The 22,868-nt window shown below is 30.9% G+C and overlaps 1 protein-coding gene across 3 annotated transcripts in view; it reads right to left on the minus strand.

Annotated features, from left to right (window-relative positions):
* The window catches only part of grh (grainy head), a 914,307-nt gene that overhangs the window by 843,975 nt on the left and 47,464 nt on the right, over positions 1-22,868 (minus strand). For all 3 annotated transcript variants that reach the window (XM_075359398.1, XM_075359399.1, XM_075359401.1), the window contains exon 2: positions 19,370-19,823. In XM_075359398.1, the coding sequence (XP_075215513.1) occupies positions 19,370-19,725 (356 nt within the window). In that variant the 5' untranslated portion in view covers positions 19,726-19,823. The remainder of the gene's footprint in view (positions 1-19,369; positions 19,824-22,868) is intronic.

Raw genomic sequence — 22,868 nt, forward strand, 5'->3', positions numbered from 1 at the left:
TCTGATGTGGACACCACATGACTTCCTTGTACGTCTATTGAATTACATATACACATTTTTAAAAGTACATAAAATTTTATTTCATTAATAACTTCTGATATTGTTTCATATCTTTTTTTTTTTGTTATTATTGAATTATTATGCTTTGCGAAACGTTTTTTACAATCAGAGATTAATAATTATTAATAAATATCTAAATAAAAAAAGAAGTTAAAAAAAGATGAAATCGGATTCAAACCGATTTGCCTTTCCCTTGTAAGAACCAAATATTTAATTAATTAAAATTGTATTTGGCTATAACTCTGGAACCAATAAAAACAAGTACCACTTATATTACACTATTTAAAGGCTCTCAAATGAGGGCTTATTACTGCAGTAAAGAAAAAGTCCAAAATCAAAAAAAAAATGGATTTTGGGCTTTTTTGGACACTTTTGGTTCAGTCGATTGGAATCAAAAGGGGAGAGATACATACGTACGTACAGACGTCACGCCGAAAATAGTAAAAATGGATTCAGGGATGGTCAAAATGGATATTTTTGTTGATATTTTAAAACCGAAATTTTTCGTGATCACAATAATTCCTTTACTTCTTATAAGGAATTAAGAAGATTTAAAAATACTAGTTTTATAGTGTTTATTTGTCATTTAGTATTTTACTGTTATATATATATTTTTTCATTTATTTAATTATTTTCTTTTAAACACTAGGCATGTATTTTAAATAAGTACCGTTTTGATACAGCAATGTAACAAGGGAATTTTTTTTTGATAAAATTTCTCTACCTGAAAGCCTAGATTTTAATTTATAATTCTACATAATTTCCGCCTACATTAAGCCGCCTCTTGTACTGTGTGACCAGCTTTTATATTCCAGCTTCATAGAAATCTGCTCCTTGAGAAGATAACCGTTGCCAAACGGCTGTTTTGACGTCGTCGTGACGTTACCACCGCCTACTGACCGCTTTAAATGCAGGAACAAGTGATAGTCACAAGGGGCCAGATTAAAACTTTACGGTGAATAATCAATTTGTTCTCAGCTAAATTACGCTATGAGATTTTTGGGTGCCCGTCACGTACGGGTAATCATTGTTGTGAAGCAGCACGTTTCCCGTACTAAGCATTTCAGGACATCTGTTTTTGACTTCGCGACGCAGTTTAGTCAAGATAGTACTCGCGACATTTATCGTTCCCTCCGAGGCAAAATGTTAACACCTCCTGTCTATCCAGACATAGCACACGGAATTTTTCGAGCTAACATTGTTTACTTGAATTTCATTTAGTTGGGTAAAGTAAATGGTTAAAGAATGGTTAAGTGTCACCATTCCAGGGACTCTTGTTTTGATTCCGATGTAATGTGAGACATCCATGTCCATGTCATCGGTAATAATCCGGCTTAAAATGGTTTTATTGTTGTATTTCGTGAGAAATTCAAGGTACTGGATAAACATTTATTTTTGTGCAACTGGGTCGGCAATTTTGGTATCCATTGGGAGCACAAATTTCAATAATTTAACCCTTCCGTCATAATTTTATACAGACCAATTCGTGAACGTAAAGGAAATTTATTACATATTGATGAAACCGTAAACCATCTATTCTCACAACTTTTTCTATTAATTTTCTGCAACAAGTCTCACCAATAACAGACAGTCGCGCTGCCCCGTGCCACATCGTGTATGTATGTACGGCCCTAATTAAATCCCCTAACCCAGTTTTTCACCTTTCCGTCGGACATTCCATTATTTTTATACACTTAACCGATCTGTCCATGAATTAGTTTTCGTACCTCTTGTATTTAAGAAACGAATTACAGTACGTATTTCACAATCGGCAGGTCTGTTTATAGTCAGAGGCAAATATATATATTATTTTTCACGATGTTATTCGATAAAAATAACTTCAATTTTAGATACAGATTGAAAAATAAAAAAAATAATGAATTTTATTTATTTTTTGTAGCCCGTGTAAGTAAAATAAAAATATATTGTGAACTGTATTAAATTAATTACATCATTTATGATACTAAAATTATATTATTTCTATATAATTTAGATTCTATCTAACGATTTAAATGGATAAACATAAATTAATTAACTAACGTTTGTGTAAATCGTACGATTTTTTTCATAAGTATATTTTAAATTACTCTCTAGCTACTAGATAAAACAGCAATTTACACCGTAAATGTTATTGGGGTTTAAAAGTAAATTAGAAAAATTTACAATACACAACGATAAATCTGTTTAGAAAGTTGTATGTAATGCTGAGGAAATCTATTAACAAAGCTGTTTTATAATATAAGTAAAATTTTATTTTGTTAATAAATTTACCGTATATTGATATCTATTTACATTTAAATTATAATGGGGAAAGCAATACAGCAATTTTCAGGTTGATGTCATCGCTAACCTTATATTCCAAGTAAAGTAGTTGCATGTATTTTAATGGCGTTAGTTAGGGCTCTCTGGATTTCTGTTTAGTTGTCGCCGCTTTATCAGCTTATTTCTTATTTCTGATATTTAATACTGTACAAAGTACGAATAAAAAAATCACAAATATGAATAATACTTACGTTCCATTGCAACCAATAAGTATCATTCTACACTTTGAGAAAGAAAATGTATTGTTTTACTTGAATTATTAGAAAAGAAAATATGTACGGAACATTCCCTTTAAAGGTTAAATAAAATTGTTAACGTTTTATTTAAAAAAAACACTTAATTAAATAGAATATTTTATTTATATTGTATAAGTAATACTTTAAAAAATATAATTTGGAATATACACACAATGGAATTAGGGTAAGATCACACACGCGCGCGTACAAACAAACAAACAATTAAAAAAATATTTGCTGAAAGAAAATGTTTTGTTGATGAATTTTTAAATAATACCGATTAAAACATAACAAAAAATTTCGCTTTATTTGAATCACGTTTAACGTGTGCGTAAATATGTGCTCAAACATAATTTTTTTAGTAGCTGCTACTGAATAGTGAATTATTTTTTAATTTTTAATTTTTTTATTTTTATATTAAAATAGATGAAGAAAGAAGCATTTGGAAAAATATAGTTAAAAGAAGAGACAGATTTATAGGCCACATACTAAGGCATCCTAGAATAGTCGCTTTAATATTGGAAGGACAGGTAGAAGGGAAAAATTGTGTAGGCAGGCCACGTTTGGAGTATGTAAAACAAATTGTTGGGGATGTAGGATGTAGAGGGTATACTGAAATGAAACGACTAGCACTAGATAGGGAATCTTGGAGAGCTGCATCAAACCAGTCAAATGACTGAAGACAAAAAAAAAAAAATGTTATATTTAATGTATTTACCTTAAAATTGATTCTAGTGTTTGTATTTAAATAAGTAAAACGAACTTTAAACAAACCTGTTTCTTATAATGATTTCTATAATTTATAATATGATGATTTGATTTCTACAATGTATTTTTATATACCAATCAGTAGAATAATTTATTTATTTAAACATTGATTTGTAATTATTTAATAACAAAAGTTTCTACGTGACACTTATCAAAATAATTCTTCGTTGAAGAATTATATTGAAGGGTATAGAAAATATATAATTTTTTAGAAAGGAGTAAATAAAAATTAAATTTTAATTTTATTAAGAAAATTTTTTTTATTTATTGTTTCAAAGCTTATTTACAACCGGTTAAATTTACATAAACCTTTAGTAAATTGGATCACTTCCAAATCACATGATAAGGAATCCTCAACGAAATTCTTCAAAATAATATACTAATATGGTAAAAACTTTTATGCTAATCACATTCAGTTAGGAATTATGAATGATATTCGACACCATTAGAACAATAAAAAGCAAAATAAGATATCGTTATAAGTAGACGTAAAAAAATAAAAGTATTTGTGAGAAATTTGAAGTTAAGAGTCGAATAGGTGACGCGTAATACTCACATCCAAGATTACTATAGACACATTAAGGCGCTATAAGGACGCTGAGGTCTAGAACGTGCAGACAATTCAACCTTCTGATGTCATACCCACTGTTTAATAGGTTCACTGCCAAGTGATTTGTGCGGTAATTAAGTAAGTAGTTTGAACTGAAAAATTGTTTCCTCCCGTACCGACTCTAATCCTAAATAATTTTGGATGTCATTGTTTCTCGTAAACCTTAGTGTTTCATAGTTAGATCACATAGGTCCAGATATGTTTTAGAATTGTTTAGTGTACCAGCAGCTTATTAGATAAGGACAAACGAGAACGTCTTCCCGCCCAACAAACAGAACATTTATTTGAACTTAGTCAGCGTAGTACGTCGTGACATTTATCTCCCCTCCGCCCGAGGAAAAAAGTCAACAAGCAGCAGCACCTGTCTGTCCAAAAAAACAGAGCACACAATTTTTCGGGCTGACATTGTTTACTTAAATTTCATTTTCTTGGGAGATGTTCAGATCTCCATTCCAGGGACTTTTGTTTTGATCCGGTGTAGTGCGGGATACCCATGTCTTGCCATCGGTAACAGTCCGGTTTAAAAACAGATCGCCTTCATTGTTGTATTTCATGAGAAAATTCAAAAGCACCGGGTAAACATTTGTTTTTATGCGACTCAGTCGGCAATTTTGGTATCCATTGCGAGCACAACTTACATAATTTAAGTCTACTTTAACTAAAGTTGCCGTCTGTTCTTTCTTCATCGACGGTTGAAATTTAGATCTAGGTATATTCTTAGTTTGCGGAATTACAACGCCATCAAGGTCCCGTGGACATTCACCTCTCCTCACTGTGAATGTGAAACGGTTCAATTTTTCTTGGTTAACATGTATTTTCCATGTATTCTACCGTTTTTTGATTAAAATTAAAAATATAACAGCATTTTTTGATAAAAGTTTTGTGAAATTTTACGTAATGTTCAACCATATATAAAAAATTGTCAAACCTGACCGGTACTTAAATTTCAGATCAGATCCTTCCGTTTCGTAATTAATTAATTAATTACATTATAAATATAAATTCGATATTAATAATTTATCGATTATAGTAATATATAAATCTGAAAGTTTGTGTGTATGTTACTCAATAAGCAAAAATTACTGGACAGATTTTGATGAATCTTTTACTACTTTTAATTTTTTATGTAGAAAAATAAATAATAAAAAAAGATCACATGCTGAACTTCAAGCAGGATCCAGTGCTGCTGAGACTGAAAATTAAAATAATGAGCGTTGAAGGGCTTAAGCTACACGTTATGTATACGTGCAAAGCCGCGGGTATCCAGTAGCTAGTAAAATATATTTAATATTATTTTCTGTAAGTTGAACGCTAGCTAAAAATTTCCGGTTAGGAAAGAAGGAGGAGAAGCATGTGCTAAAGAGAATGATAAAGATGGAAATAAAAATGGAATTAATGAAAGAAGAAAACACATCTTGATTATATTGGCAAACTAGATACTGGTCGATCTGGAATGCGTTGATTTAAACATGAAGAGTATGGATAGAAGATGAAGCAACAACTGCTATGTCGCTGACCGCGTGTACAAGGAAATAATGAGAAGGAAGTATTATATAAAAACGTGTAGACACAAAGTAATGTAGAATTTAAAGGTTTTTGAGATCACTGAATATCGATGTTATATGCGAGAAAGCAAAGCTCCTAAGATGACCGAGAAAGGAGTTTAAATATATTAGAGACTGAACGATAAGGATTAAAATGGACAGAAAGGAAAAAAAAAAGAGAATAGATTCTTGATTATATGGGCAAACTAGATACTCATCGAACTGGAATGCGTTAAAGTAAATGTGTAGATTATTATGGGCAGGAGATAAAGCAACAACTGCCACGTCGTTGATCGCGTGTACAAGTAAAATAATAAAAAATAAAGTATTATTCGACTGAATTTTCAAAGGTCGATAATGTAGGTGTGGTAATGGCACTTAACCGAAAAGTTATTCCAAAATTTAGCTTCTAATTTAAACAGAGACAATTCTGTTGTATCGTATTGTTTTTTATCTTAACCAAACTGACCAGCATATTAAACTTATCCATTCAAAACTGCTTATACTTATAACAACTTTATAATTTTCAAAACAGGAGGTTATATGAATTTAACCTGTATATTCTTTTTGTGTTTGTTCGTACATAACTTTTATCCTTCTATTCCGACAGAAATAAATCTTATTGCAATCGACGCGGCTGATTTTCTGAGTGGTACCATGATGTTAAAAAATTTTTTTAGACAAATCGGTCTGAAAAATTGATAAAAAACCTTTTTGACCTCCTGTAGATAGGTAGGGGCAGTGAAACTGCTGATATATATGCGTCACGTTGGATGATGTTATATCATGTCATATATGTTATGTCATCGTAGCGTCGAAGAGACGACTTATCACCTCGGTGATAACGTCGTCTCTGTTGTACGCCGCCCCAGTATGGGCCGATGCGGTTAATGTCAAGCGCAACAAAAGTAAATCAACTAGCACTCATAGGAAGTCGCTACTGGGCGTAGTTTCGGAGTACCAAACTTTATCGTATGATGACTGTGCGTCCTTTCTTCCGTGCCCCTGATAGAATTGCAGATTAAAGGACGAAAACTAAGGGCGTCCGGTGTAGCCAAAGTTGAGGCCAAGTTTATAATAAATAGGGAACAATGGAAGGTGGCACGGGCGGGTTCAGCAGTGGCTGCATGGACCAGAAGAATTATCCCGGACCTAGATGCTTGGCTAGATCGCTCTCAAGGCGAATTAGATTACCACACAACTCGACTCATGTCGGGACATGGTGCGTTTGAACAACACCTGTATAGGTTTGACAGGAGAGAGTCACCCTTCTGCTGTTATTGCGATGCGATTGACGATGCCGAACACACTATTTTCGTGTGCAGACGATGGGAGGAACATCGTATAAATGCAGGACTGATACATACCCGACCGGAGCAGCTCTTGGAGTGGCTCTTGGCTATGTCCGGGAACTGGTGTAATTTTGCAGTATTTGCAAGAGCAGTACTCAGAATAAAAGAAGATGATGCAAGACGACTGGGATATTGAGGGTATTAGTTTATAGGAGGGCAGGGCAGACAGCCCCGTTCCTGAGGGCTCACATGCCCTGGCGTGAGGGTTCCCGTGATGCAGCGGGGACCTCTGGGGTCCGTTAGGTGTGGATTAATGAAAAGACCGCGACCCGGCCGGCGGTGTGGGTTCCCGGATACGTTTCGGCTCCAGCGCCGTCGGTTTGAGGCTAGCAAAAGGAAAGACCGAGACCCGGTCTCCGGGAAGGGGGGCTGGGAACAACATAGCCGGGCCTGGCATCTTCCGTCGGAGATTAGAGGCAGGCAATTAAAAGATTCGGAAAGGACACGTCCCCGAGCCGAGTATACTTATTGGATATCCGGCTTGGGGATGTAGGAGTAAAAAAAAAAAAATGGTCTTTTGTAGAAAAGGTGAATTTCTGCACAAGATATATAATACTGTTAATAAAATTATTAAAAATCGAGATATCTCGCCTTAAACCTTTCAGACCCCGATATACATTATATATATTATACAGTTTCGGTAGGAACAGTGGGAATCTTATAATTATATATACGTGCATCACATTACACGGTCTTTTTTTAAATAATTATTTTATGAAGACATTAAATTACAAATATTAAGAGGTATTATTATGCAACCACTTTCATTTTACAGATTTAAATATGTTTTTTTTCATAATAAATTGTAAGCGTATTTTCTCTTTGTTATTTAGCCGTCGGCTGGAAATACCGTTAGATAATACTCCTATAAGAAGCAGCGATAAATTTACGCGGCCCGATCAAACCTTATCTCATCATCAAAAATTAAAGAAGATTTTTTTGAATTATTTTTTTCCTTGAACTAGTATGGTATCTTAATTTAAATCTTATTTTTAATTACTATTATTTTATTACATAAGTTATATATAATCTAAAATTATATTCTTGTAGTTTTAATTCGATGATTTTCATAAAACTAAAGAAATATTGTATCCTTTTGTTACAAACTTTACTTATCAATAATTTTAATACCGGTTTATTACTTACATTAAAAGAAATTCATCGCATAATACAACATTAGAAAGGAGTATTTTATTTTCCTAATACAGTAAACCTCTGTTAACACGTTTTACTTTACTTTTTACCTTGTTACATTAATTAGTATTTATTATATTTAATTAATAACAAATCTAACTGTTAATGAATAGAATTACTCAATCAAGTCAGAAAAATACTTTTTTTTTTTCAGTCGATAAAAATCTTATTTTATATAGTTAAGGAAATTTTATTAAATGTCTCATGAGATAGATTTATCTGAAATATGTACGTAATAAATTACAACTTTAAATTTTCTATTAGTTAGAAAAACTTAAGAATATATAAAGCAAATTAATGCTGTTTATGTATTCTTAAAAATATGAAATTTATTTATTTTTTTTACTTATATTAATTTAAAAAAAATAAGTATCTTAATTATTTATATCACATGTATTAACTGTATTAAATATAAATTACTCTTATTAATTAAAACTAATTAATCTATTAAAGTATATCATAAAAGTATTTTTTTAAATTAAAAATTTTGATGTGCACACCACATGACTTCCTTGTACGCCTATTAAATTATATATATATATATATATATATACACTTTTTTAAAAAACATGAAATCTTATTTCACTAATAACTTATGACTTTATTCACTTTTTTTATTATTGCATTATTATTTTTTGTAATTTTTTTACAATCAAAGGTTAACAATTATTAATAAATTACAAAAAAAATTTGCAAATATTATTTTTTAATTAACAAATGCGCTTAAAAAAACACCATAATTAGGCGAAATCTCAAGATACTGAGGGGTGACCTTGCTCTATAGCCTCATTTAACTTGAAAATTTAATGGCATCAATTAAATTAGAAGTAATTTGATCAGTTTAGTAAAAATCAGTTCAGTAGTTCTGGAGATATAAGGTAATTTAGAGGTTAATATCAAAACACGCACTAACGAACATTAACATCCAGAAAATTTCCATCCGGTTTTTTAGGTTCCTAGGCGTCACAACGTCAAGACCTGGTGAAAACCGCATGTGCCCAAATTGGACCAATTACAATACTTTCCCTCCTAAAGCGTAAGCTCTGCTATAACACTGTTTTTATCTGTTTAGCCTCCGGGAATCACCGTCAGGTGTTATTTCAGAGAATGAACAGTCTTGTACTCTTGTACAGTCTCAGTTCGACCATTTCTGAGATGTGTGGTTAATTGAAACCCAACCACCAATGAACACCGGTATCCACGATGTAGTAATCAAACCCGTATAAAATTAACTGCCTTTATTAGGATTTGAACGTTGTATCTCTCGACCTCAAAATTAGCTGATTTGCGAAGACCCGTTGACCACTAGACCAACTCGGTGGGTTGCTATAGCGCTATTTTGACTGGAAAGTAAAAAAAAAAATATATTTTTTATCTTAATAAATTTTATTGATAATTGTAAATTTTATTGTATAAATTCATAATAATGTTAGAAAACTATAAAAATAAAGGATTAGGTAATACAACCATATTTTATAGGGTAAAGTCATATTTTGTAGGTTTTTAAACGTGGTGCATAAATTAGAAGTAGAACGAAAAGAAATATCTGTCAATAAAAAAAAAAAAAAAACGCTTTTACTTAAGTATATCTCTAGATATAGTAAGAATCATACCAAGAGAAAATCGGTAGCAGAAAAGAACTAACAGCTCTCAACGTAAATTAAATTATAAAAATGCTAGATAAAAGTGGTAGAAATTATGTTACCAGAATGAGTAAAATAATTACCTAAACGGTTTTAGCAAATGTAAACATAGCGATAGAAGAAGTTCAGGTCGTCCAGAGAAACACGATGGAGAGATTAGCTTGAAAATATTTAATTCAAATTAGTTTGTGAATGTCATAATGGAGTAGAAAGTGAATGATGAAAAAGTAAATTTTATTTTGTATTAGCTAATAAATTAATCTAAAAAGGAAAATTCAACAGATTTGTACAGAGGAACAGTGAATTTTAAAGGAAACTTCCGGTGTGTTGTGCACAATTCTGAGAATTACGCAATGCTTGTTTAAGACGTAATAAAGAAATGGTAATTGTTGTCGTAAGGAATTTTGAGAAGAAATCATCTGAAAAATTGTGTTACGTCAATTTGAAAATGTTAAATTTAGCCAAACGTTAGGGTAATAATGCTCATCAGTAAAATTAAGCTTTAAAAGGTTATCCGAATAAATACATTGAATGCTTACGTTTTAATCTTTGTATAGTTTCTCCGTTGTATAATAAATTTATTATGGAATGGTTTTTGTGGGATTCAATATTTTTTTTTGTACTTGCTACTGAATTTTAAAACGGTCTTCTTTGACATTAGAAGTGTTAAGATCCGTATGAATAATTTTAATTCAGTGTACCATGATGAGTAACTCTTCGCTTAAACTTTGATTGAAAAGTTTACATAAAGTTTGAATAAATTATTTCTACTTTAATTTGACGAATACGCCGTAAATTAGACGCCCCACATCTTAGGTTTTAGGAAAAAATTAGGAATTAAATTTTATTGCTTAGTAATAATTTAGAATGTCATCCGAGAATAACCCGAAAGAATTGTTTTTAATTTTGCCTTTAATTGCTTGAGCATAAGTCGGATGTGTTTTTTTCCAGTTAAGTCTTCTGTTCAAAAATGCAAACCAAGATATTTAGGAATAAATATTAAAATTAATATTTGAATTAGAATAATTTATAATCTATTTTGTTTTTCTAATGTGTACGTTGCAATCTGTTCAACTAGTGAACTATAAGCAACCTACCACGACCCAATGACATGAAGATGACATGTAAATTAGGTGTAGTCTAGTTCAAAAATTAGCTGACCATTCCTGAGATGTGAGGTTAATTGAACCCTAACCACCAAATTATACCTGTATCCATAATCTAGTATTCAAATCCGTATAAAAGCAACTAACATTTATTAGGATTTGAACCTTCAATTTCGTAAAATAACTATTAAACAACTGATTTGCGACGACGAATTAACCACTAGCTAGTAATTTATAATCGAATAGGAATATTTTAAAAATAAAATGTCGTAAATTTTTGACTTAGAAGTGGTAGACTCAAATCATAATGTATGAGTTCAACCTGTGCAGTTCTCTAAATAATTGGAAGATCTTATGCAGCGTAAATATAGACCAGGTATATTATTTGGTAGATTTTTCAAAGTAGGCTATTTTTATGTAATAGAATAGCAATCAATTATTTAAATTTTTAAATAATAAAAATCTGAAAATTAAATTCCTAAAATTTCCATTATTAAATTTTAATTTTGAAAATTTCTTTATTAGTTTGCAATTGCAGACGAAAGAGTTAACTTAAAAAGATATACTTCTTATTTTTAGTCTCCGGGACCACCGTTAGGTATTGCTTCATGGGATGAATGAAATGACAACTTTGTAGCGTGTGAAAATTCCATGTCTGACCGGGATTCGAACTCGGGGACCTCCGGTCAGAAACGCAACCGCTTGCGCCGTGGTGGCCGGCTTATAAATTTTACTAACAGTTTATTGAAAGTAACAGTTCATATGAATAATGGAGAAAAAATAAGTTGAATTTACATTTTTTTTTTATTTTTTTTTTTTTTTTGTAATAGTGGTTTAACCATAAGATAACCATCTCATTTATATTATTCTACAAATTTATAACTGAAAAAAAAATTGTTTATTTAATTAGTTAAATCAGATTATTAATTAATCGGTATAATAAATAATTTTAATTACTATAAATTTCAAACAGTACAAGATTAAAGATAAGGTGTAAAACTGAGGTTTATATACATATATATTCCTTAGATAGCAGGTTGTTTGTTTCGACAGGTTGAATCCTTAATCTGAACTTTATATTATACATATATGGTTTTAAAACGAGAGACTAGACGACATACAAGACGATGAGGAAGTACGGCTAGTCTCTTCTCTGGAACCGGGCAATTGATCACCGGAATGATGACCGAGTCGCTGAGTATACAGACTCCGAGCTCAGATTACGCTTGCTTTACTGTCAACATATACAACGTATTCCTACCATCATATCTGATTCCTAATAGTGTACGGTATATTTCTATCGTCTTGTTTACACGGCAAATAAGAAAATTATTATTTAAACTTGTTTAAATTTAAATTTTATATTATAAAATAAGAAAATTTATTTAGAATATATCATAAATATTTAAATTCAATTTTATTATTATTATCGCACTAATATATAAATCTGAAAGTTTGTTTGTTTATTTTTCAATTACGCAAAAATTGCTGAACCGATTTCAATGGATTATTTTTTATTTTCTTTCTTTTTATGTAAAGAAACATATAGGATGGAAAATATCCGATATTATACGTTAGTTTTTCGAATAATGAAAAAATGTTATTTAAAAAAATATTATCCGTTTGTGAAACATATTTTTTTTTTAACTCACCGAGTTATACTGCATCGATTTCAATGAACATTTTTTTTATTATCTTTCTTGTTTTGTAGGGAAACAAACAGGCTACAAATATATTTGTAAACTGAACTTCAAGCAGCATCTAGAACTGCTGAGACTGAAGATCAAATAAATGAGCGTCGAAGACTAAACCTGTACATTAAATACGGTGGAAAGCCGCAGGATAATATACCGAGTGTCCCACGAAGAAACGGAGAAACCTTTAGGATATGTTCTGCTGGTGAAAATAATGAAAAAAATATCGTATATTTTTAGCTAACTAGGCTAGTCTTGTGGTTAACTCGTCGTCCTAAATCAGTTGGTTAACAGCTAATTTTCAAAGTTGAAGGTACAATCCTAGTAAAAATTATTTGCTTTTAGCTAGAATTTGAATACTAGACAGTGGATACCGATGTATTTTAGCGGTTGGGGTTCAATTAATCATACGTTTCCGGAATGGCGGCCTGAGTCTGTACAAGGCTACACCTAATTTACATGTTATACATATCACCCTCATCTCATTAGATAGTAGGGCGGTTACTTATTATTCATTAGTTGACCAGATTCAAAGTACACATGAGGAAAATAAAATAGATATATTCTCGTACGTGAACTTTAGGGGTTCCCTCAATTTTAAAACGAGTTTTTAAATAGAAAAACGGGCTGTCAGATTATCTGGCGCCCATAATTAAGTCTCTATAGACTTATATTTATAGAATTAAATATATTTAATTCATGAGTTTACGGTTATGAATGTGCAATCTTTTCTAAAAGAATGGTCACATATTCTTAAAAAATATCATCTACTTTTACCAAACCAGAAAAAGGAACTGTTCTCGTATAAGCCAGCGCAATATTTTGCCTTACAAGAAAGGGCCACATTATGCTTTTGTTGCCATTTTTAATAAATTACCGAATCATTTGATGAACTTCCAATCAAGATAAATATTTTCTTTTATAGAAAAATATTATTATGTTGATGGATTTTTAAATAATATTAATTAAAAACAAAACGAAAAGCTCGTTTTAAGCGATCTTATTAACCCAATAGTCGCACCAGTTTTGCGGATTATTTTGTAGTAATTTTTTATAATTAATGTATTTACCTTAAAATTAGTGTTTGTTTTTAAATAATTAATATGGACGTTAATTAAATCTTTATCTTATTTTTTTTTTTTTTTTACATTTATCATTTATCTTGCATTGACGTGATCTAAATAATTCAATATTCTGATTAAAATAAAGATTTATTTCTACTGTTTATTTAATTTATTAATTAATTTTCTGGAATGAAAAATACTATTCTCCCAAGAAAATTTATAAAAAAAGACAGGAGGTGTACTCCAGTAGATAAAACAATATCTTTATTAATGAACTCCATTTTAGTTAATGACCATTTAGTTATTCTATCCTAAATACATTCGTTTTTAGGTTCATAATCATATTTATAGTATTGTAAACTAGTTAAAAGAAATTTTACAAGATTTTATTTCCTTTATATATTAAAACGTTTAATAATATTTCAGAATGTATTTGTAATTTCCATAAATTAAAGTATTTACATATACAGGTGAGCCACGAAAAAGTAGCCCCGCTAAAGTCTACAGTAACGAGTGACGGTTGAAGCACGGGTGGAAAGGAGGGTGGGATGATCACTTGACTCACGGGAGAGGAGTGAGTCAATTGATCACGGGACATCGGCATTTTTTATGCCGATGTCCCGTGCACGAACTTATGATATTAATGTTCTATTCAATATTTCATATTCTGGCAGGGATACTTTTTCGTGGTCCACCCGGCATATATATTGTATGCAAAAAGAGGTATCCAAATGTTTTATTAGCGCATATTAAAGAAAAAAGAATGTATTTTTATTATAAATGGAAAGAATTTGTTCGAAAGTATTACTCAATTATGTCTACCCAGAATGTAAAGTGAATTCTATTGTAGCAATGAATCAGACTACGTAGGTATTTTTAAATACAGTCGTAATATCTAATTTAAAAAGAACTGACTTGGCGCTTATGAAAATTTTAATTTAATTAAATGGTTTTTTAAAGCAAGAGCGAATTGATTTATCTGAATGTAATCATTTTCCACTAATTTTGTTTTTGTTCTATATATAATATGTAAATAGAGGAGGGAATTGTGCATTTTGTGACATTTTGTCCTGTTCTACGAGAAATGAGGCTACATATTTTTATAAGGAATATTTAGAAATGTCTAATCTGAAGCGGTATCTTGATGGAACTGGTTGGCTAATATTAAGTAAATACTGTAAAAAGGCCAGCCTCCGTGGCAGGAGTGGTAGCGTCTCGTCCTTTCATCTGGAGGTCACGGGTTTGAATCCCGACAGGTATGGCATTTTCAGACACGCTACAAATCATTCATCTCATCCTCTGAAGTACGCCTAACGGTGGATCCGGAGGTTAAACCAAAAAAAAAAAAAAAAAATACTGTAAAAAGGCTTGGAAATATTAGATTTTAAGTTCAGAAATTTAATTTTTAATAAAATAGTTTTTTTACTACATTTTCTCTGACGGTCATAGACCAAAGAGTATTGTCTTTTGTCAAATATTTTAACTTTGTTTGTAAATATAATTGCAATAAAGGCTATTATGATTCAATTCGATAAAATTTTATAGATTCTTGAGTCAGTTACAGGATATTTTTTATAAATTAAATATTTTCACTTAATTATTATTATAAAAAATATTTAAAAAGTTTTCTTTTGGGTTTAACAAGCAGTAAATCTACATTTTTCATCATATTTTGCAAAATTATAAAAATTATCAGAGATAAAATTTCGTATAAATTTCTTTCGAAATGATCTTTTCATATATAAAACGAGTTATTCGGAAGGGAAGAATAAAATATAAATATTAAAAAATGTAGGAAACATTTTTCGTTATATCTACTTAAAAATAAAATTTGAATGTGTATCTTTTATATTGCGTTTTATAAAACAATTGATATGAAGTTTAAATAGTTTGGAATTAGTCACATCATTTGAGCTGTTTACCGGTTTTTTAAAAACTTTACGTCGGTGTGTGATGAAACATAACTACTGTAACCGTCTACGTTTAATGTCCCAGATTAGGGAAACGGCTTCACTGTTTCCCTTCATTTGGAAGTGTGGGAGTGAAACTTATAAACTAACAGTCGTCAAGACAGTGGTAAAAAGATCTTCTGGCACTTCCATTAACCTAAATCACTCCGTGTCATCAGCCGTTCTACCAATTTATGAAGAAAAAAAAAGTATAATAAAATTATCTCGTTTTATGTTCTTTCATACTTAAGTATATAAGGTCGTTACACAAAGAGAGTAAGAGAGAGAGAGAGTGAGAGAGAAAATGAGAGTGAAGGCAGATAGAATAATCCTTTCCAAATATAGGATCAGAATTTTATGAATTATTTTAGCTATATTCATAAATTTTTTATTTTACGATTCATTTTCATTGGAACTTTTATTAAGATTGCTTTTGGTATTAAAATATAATTTTATGACGTTTATAAAGTATTATAAAATTATGTAAATAAGACTCATCTGTCTTAAATTAATTATTTTTAAACTTGTTTTCGTATTACAACAAAGAAAAATACATTTTTTAAGCCTATCAAAGAACATTATGCTGTAAAAAATATTATAATAATAACTAAGGAGGGTATTTATCGCTAAAGAAATAGACGTCAAAAAAAAAGAAATGAATTATGAAAGCTCATTATGTGTTTCATTGTTCAGGTATTTTTAATAAAAATCTCGTATAATACTACAGAATTACTAATAGAAAGTTTAGCGCTGCTATCGTAAACGTTATTCCAGACCGTTTCATCGAACCGTCAACCAGGCAAATAGATTATAAAAACAAAATAATTCGATTCGGATGAAGGACTGCCATAAATTACATATATAAATTTCCTAAAACTGTGACAATGAAATATCAAAACATGTTTCTTACGGCAACCAAAGTTAATTATCTCTTTGATATAAATAGTTATAGTCTCAGTTTTTTTTTCCGAGCGAAAATCTTTTTCCCGTTATCATCACCCGGACACGGAATATTAGGTGTAATAAACAAAGATATACCGAGTTATATATCTCAGTGAAAAAAATAAAATTACCATCTGCTTTACGGCAAATGACATGAATAGCTACAGTAATTCAAATATTTGAGTGTAAACGGACGGCCTTAAGAAATAGTAAAACATAAGATAACAACATTCATTATCTCCCTACAATAATTATCATGTTAGTCCCTACGTTGAACTTGCAACGCGATGCCGTATACGAGATATAATCCACAAGGGTGTGGTCCACTGTTAGTTGGCAGTCGCAGGGTGCAGAAACTGGTGCATCTGTTTACGTCATCAGATATCCATGAATGAGCCTAGTGTGCCCTATTCGCAAACGGCAAAAAATTTCCCGACAGTTATTTCTGCATGAAGATTTCCACGGTGACGTAGTGTACTTGATCGGATGAAGTTGATTGTTAATATTAGCTTCCCACTCACTTTATCGCTCATCATATATCATCCTCTTTAGATAACAGACAAGATCGTTCGAAGCGACGCGGTTGGTGAAAGGAGGCTGGAAAACAGCCCTGTTTGTCGCACCATCAGTGCGCTTATTGCCTGAAATCCCAATATGGCTGGGGCTCCAGCAGAAGCTCACTGTTGTATTCCGGTAATTCATTTGTTAAATAACACATTGAATCTCACAGACAACCCGGTGTCTGGAGTACAAGTTATTAATCCTTTGTAAATCACTCGTGGAATCTGAGCAAACAAAAATATGTCAAAATGTTGAGCTAATTATACGTAAGGTCTTATTAATGGCATATAGCTTCGCAACAAAAACACTGATGATGTTGGAAAGGCAAAACATGTATCTTCTGATGCCACTCACAAAAGCACAATTAACGTTTCTAGAGATGTACGTATAAAATAGCATTTGGATTTACATTATTTTTAAGATTATAAAATTCGTTTTGTAACATAACCGGAGCGAGTGTCTACAGGAAGTGTTTGTCAAACGTAAATCTCTTATTCAGAATATCAAAGTAAACAAAAACGTTTACGTGAACTAATGCCCTTCAGACTAATTCTTGACAAATGCTAAGACTGCTTCATTTTCCTCTGTCTACCATTTTTTTGGTTTTTCATAAGAATACATATTGAACAAATTGAAATATTTTAATGAAATTTGTTGAACACGTACAGAAAAAGATCTTTTGAAAAAATATATAAATTTGAAATTCTTACCATTAAATTTCATAATGGCGATTTTTTTTTCTTTTTCCTGTTTAGCCTCCGGGAATTACCGTTCAGGTATTACTTCAGAGGATGAATGAGATATGTATGAGTGTAAATGATGTGTCGTCTTGTACAGTCTCTGTTCGACCATTCCTGAGATGTGTGGTTAACCGAAACCCATCCGCCAAAAAAACATCTATGATCTATTATTCAAATCCATATAAAAATAACTGACCTTACTTGAACTCTCGACTTCGAAATAAGCTAATTTGAAAAGACGCGTTCATCATTAGACCAACCCGGCGGGTTCCATAATGGTGACTGTTTATATTTTTTAATCATTAATAAATCCATAAATATTAGTTTTATCGATCTGTAATATTTTTATTTAAAATTTTCTATTTTTCTTAGCTATTCATTAATCTATTTGAACGAATGATATGTTACTTTTGAACAAAAATAAAAGGCACAAACAAAAACAAAAAAATGGCGGACAGAAGGAAAGTGAAGCGATGTAGAGCGTTTGTCCATATGAGCCTTTTTTTAATTAGTTTGATGTTCTGAATCAGCCTCCCAATTTTATTCAACAAACATTACTCCACATAATTTTTTTTTTCTTTATGGGATATAGCAATGTATTTTCTTGCTCGTATCTTTACAGAAATGTTTAATTTTCAGAGTTTAACAAACCTATTAATGAAATCTTTTTTCACCGCGCTAGACTCGTTTACGAAATGTTATTACTTTTTTTTATGAATTTTTAATATTATATTCGTATAAAAAATGGTGATATAAATTATTTCTGTTACATTAAATATTAGAGATGTTATTTTCAAAAGTAGATAAAAAGAAAAAAAAAATGTTTCCTTCTTAAAGTCACCTTCAAAACCTGGTGCTGGTATATTTTTTATCGTATGATTAATAAAGAAACTAAAAATATATTTTCAAAATAATTTATTTTTTAATAAAAAATCAAAATAAATTTATTTTCTTTACAACAATTTCAGTTGCTTTAAAACAAATTTAGTTAAGTTTTTCATTAAAAACAACTTTCACTATGATCGTAATTTATATAGAAGAATCATAGATTTCAAAATATATTAATTATATGAAAGGGTATTAAATCTAAATCTATATTCTCTAAAAGATTATTAACAGTCAGAATAAATGTAGAAAAATTAGAAACAGTTGGTTATAATTCGATGAGTAGAAATGAAAATCTTGTGAATTGAAAAATAGATGTAATTTAAAAGTATTTAACTGAACTTCTTAAATCAACCAATCTATGTATTAAAGTAATATGTTATACGTATAATTTTATATAAACTAAAATATTACTATATATATTTTCTTGTTTGCAGACAGAAATGGACGAAGCATCATAGCGAATTATTTCGTCAGTATATATTTGAATTATTCATCAATGTTAAATGAATATTTGAGAAATTAATATTTTTAACTTTTCTCTTAAAGGTATTACATGAATAAATAAAATTTACATACATATATATAATATTTATTATACTTATGCATTTTATAACTAAAGTATTTACATGCGCTCATAAATGCTACTTTGCAAGCCCAACAGAGAGTAATTAAGTTTGTAAGAAAATACTATCTTACCTTAATCCCAAAAGTGGAGACATATCTTCAACCAGTTCCGAAAGTACAAGCACAGTTGTCCCCGGAGGTCCTTGATAGGTTGCAGATTGGCCCAAAATTTGCGATCCCGTCGGAACGACTACAGAAACATTGCCGTCCAAACTTTGATCGGTGTACATGCCCGATTCTCCACCTTGTCCTGGCGGTACGTAAATAACAGTTTTTTGATCGTGTTCATCATAATCCGTTACGCTGACTGGTGTCATGGTCGCTAACATGACCGGTGAAGCCGGAGGTTCTTCTTTTGGGGCGGGTGATGCTGCTGGTGGTGGCGGGGTTACAGAGGGACCCTCTTCGCGTATCGGCGATTGGTCCATTCTCTGCCTCTTTTAAATCCTCTCCCACTTCCTTGAAAATTATCTCTCTTACATCCTACACTAGACGTTGACGTTAAACACTAATCTTGTATATTCTCCTGGAAAAGAAATTGAAAAAAATTAATATTTTAACAATTTTGTTAGATACTACAGCTAAACATTAAACATTAAAAATTAACTGTACTACTTAAATTAGATTCTGTGCAACTGTTTTTATAAAGCTTACGCGCAAAACTAAATTTACGTCGTCACTAAATATTATATATAGAAAAAGAAGACATAAATTTAAATGATTTTAATTTTTATTAAAATCAGATAGTGTTAACAATTAAACTCGCACCTGTCGTTGTCAATAAAACGATTCTAAAACCGGTTTAGATATGACATAAACTATATGGAACGACGTGAAAAAGTAACGTTGAGATTTATATAACGATTTCACAATAATTTGGTGAAATTCATTGCAGGGGAACCGCGGTTCGTTCGGAATGAGGAAAATCACGACTATCTTGGATCGCTTAATTTTTTTAGAGAGATCAAACGGTTGGGTTAATCTACAGAAAGCGCCATGTAAACTTTCCAGCAGTTAATCTCCTAAACAAGAGTGAATTTCCGTCGACTGAAATGCCAACACGTCATCGATTTGGGATATCTAGTGACACTTGAACCGGTTCAGTGTGATAAACGTCTATACCATGCCTCGGTGAGAAGCCTAGCACCCTTCTATTTCTTTTTTTAAACTTAGTATACTATTATTTTGTTTATCTATTGTTTAATAATTTTGTGGACTTTATTTCAGTTTGTTTTTTCACTAGAATATTGTGATCTCTTGAATTTTGTGATCCCGATTAATACAAGTGTGTTTATTTATATAGACTTTTTTGTATTTGTAGTTTATTTTTTACTTCCTTGTACGAAGTAAAAGGAAATATTGCGATCGCGAAAAAATTCGGTTTTCAGATTTCAACGGAAATATCCATTTCGACCGTCCGTGAATCCATTTTGACTAGTTTTGGTGTGACATCTGTACGTACATATGTGCGTACGTATGTATCTCGCATAACTCAAAAACGATTAGCCATTGGATGTTGAAATTTTGGATTTAAGACTGTTGTAACATCTAGTTGTGGACCTCCCCTTTGGATTACAATCGACTAAACAAACCAAAAAAGCCCAAAATCCAAAAGATTTGGATTTTGGAATTTTTCTTAACTGCAGTAATAAGCCCTCATTGAGAGCTTTTCAACGATATATGGTAAGTGGTAGGTTACTTTCCAGAGGTTCCAGAGTTATAGTCAAAAAAGTTTATTTAATGAAACATTTGGATCTTACAATGGGAAGGCACCACGGATCGAATCTTTTTTTTAACTTTTTTTAATTTAAAAATATTGATTTATTAATAATTATAACTATAAAAAAAAAGAAATATGGAATATATCAGAAGATATTAATGAAATAAAATTTTATGTATTTTTCATTTAAAAAAAAAAAATGTGTATGTGTAATTTAATAGGCGTACAAGGAAGTCATGTGGTGTTCTCATCAGATTTTTATTTACCATTATTTTTCTCACAAGTATGAGTTTAATGAATACAGCGTGATCCAAGGGGTAGAGTCCTCTAGTTAAACGGGAAGGGCGAGCGAACAAGTCACAGCCGGCTAAATATCTCCTGACCGAGACAGAAAACGCAAGTAGCCATGTAGCGCGAGCGAAGAATCGACGAGGACGGTTTATTTTTTTAGGCTTGCAAATAAAGAACTTAAAATAAATAAAAAAATTACCGCGACGGGAATATATATATATATATATATTCTTGAAAACTGTTAGGTAGATAATCATATACTGTGGTAGTCATTTATTATGAAATAGAAAGGTCAAATGAAAATTATTTTCTGTATGATTTAGCGTTTACTATACTTCTCATAAAAAATTGGGTAGAGGTAATAGATATATAGAATCGACTGAACCAATAATAAGAGATAGTTAAATGTATTTTTCATGAGTAACCTATTGAAGTTATCATAACAAAGCTCTTGTAAACGGATAAACGACTGCAGTCGGACTAAATCAAAACGTCCGCATCCAGTTAGCGTCTACGTCTACGAAGAGTCCTCGTCCCTCTATCGGAAGAGCGCTTGAAACGAAGAGATTCAATTAAGGGTAAAGGGAGGTGGTTCGACTATTGAACCAATTAACGTTTTGTATAATCCGGTGAGAATGATGAATGCTAGCGAATGTACCTTATATAGCCGTCGCTGTCAGTCTTGATTGACGCGCAACCTATGCCTTGTTAAAAGTGCACACACCGTCGCGTCGCCGTCGTATTCTACTTATGACGTACAATTCCTCATATCCGCCCCATAAATAAAATATATTGCCGTAGTAACTTCACCATGGCCACTGTCGCACGTATAAATGTGTCCTCTGAGGTCGTTAAAACGCCCTCAGACGAGGTCACTGCACCGTGTAGCTTATACATTTTTTTTTATTTTGTACAAAAATATACTTCTGATAATAATGAAATCAAGCAAAGAAGTAAATGTTGTTTTATTAAAAATTATTATATACAGTAACGCTGTACCAGCTTTATAATTAAAGTTTTAAATTTTAATATATCGTTCCGGAGAATATAAAACTATATGTTAAAAAAAAGAAGTCTAAAATCATATTTAATATATATATATATATATATATATATATATATATAATTATATTATATATATATATATATAATATATATATATATATATATTAAATAAAACTATATTAAGAGATCTGATGTACAGGATGAATTGCTTCTTGCATTAATTTGTCATAAAATTTTCAATGAAAATTATGTTTTATTGCATGTTTGTTAGATTGAAACAATAGAATTTTTCTTAATGTTTCGCCGACAAGAAAAAAAAGCTGGCAAAGTATTACTACTTTTTGGCTACTAATAATAAAAATTAAATAAGTTAGACCCCAAAAATAAACAATAAGATTATATATATATATATATATATATATATATTATAGGTGGGGAATTAATTTTAAGAAAATATTTCTAAAATTATTGATATATAAATTAAACTAAAAAATTTTCTAAATCTAACTCTTTCTCTAAATCTAACGCCTCCTTTAGTAAAGGCTAAAACAAGGA

Source organism: Lycorma delicatula, chromosome 3 (assembly GCF_047948215.1).
Source record: "Lycorma delicatula isolate Av1 chromosome 3, ASM4794821v1, whole genome shotgun sequence".
In the NCBI taxonomy this organism is placed as follows: Eukaryota; Metazoa; Arthropoda; class Insecta; order Hemiptera; family Fulgoridae; genus Lycorma; species Lycorma delicatula.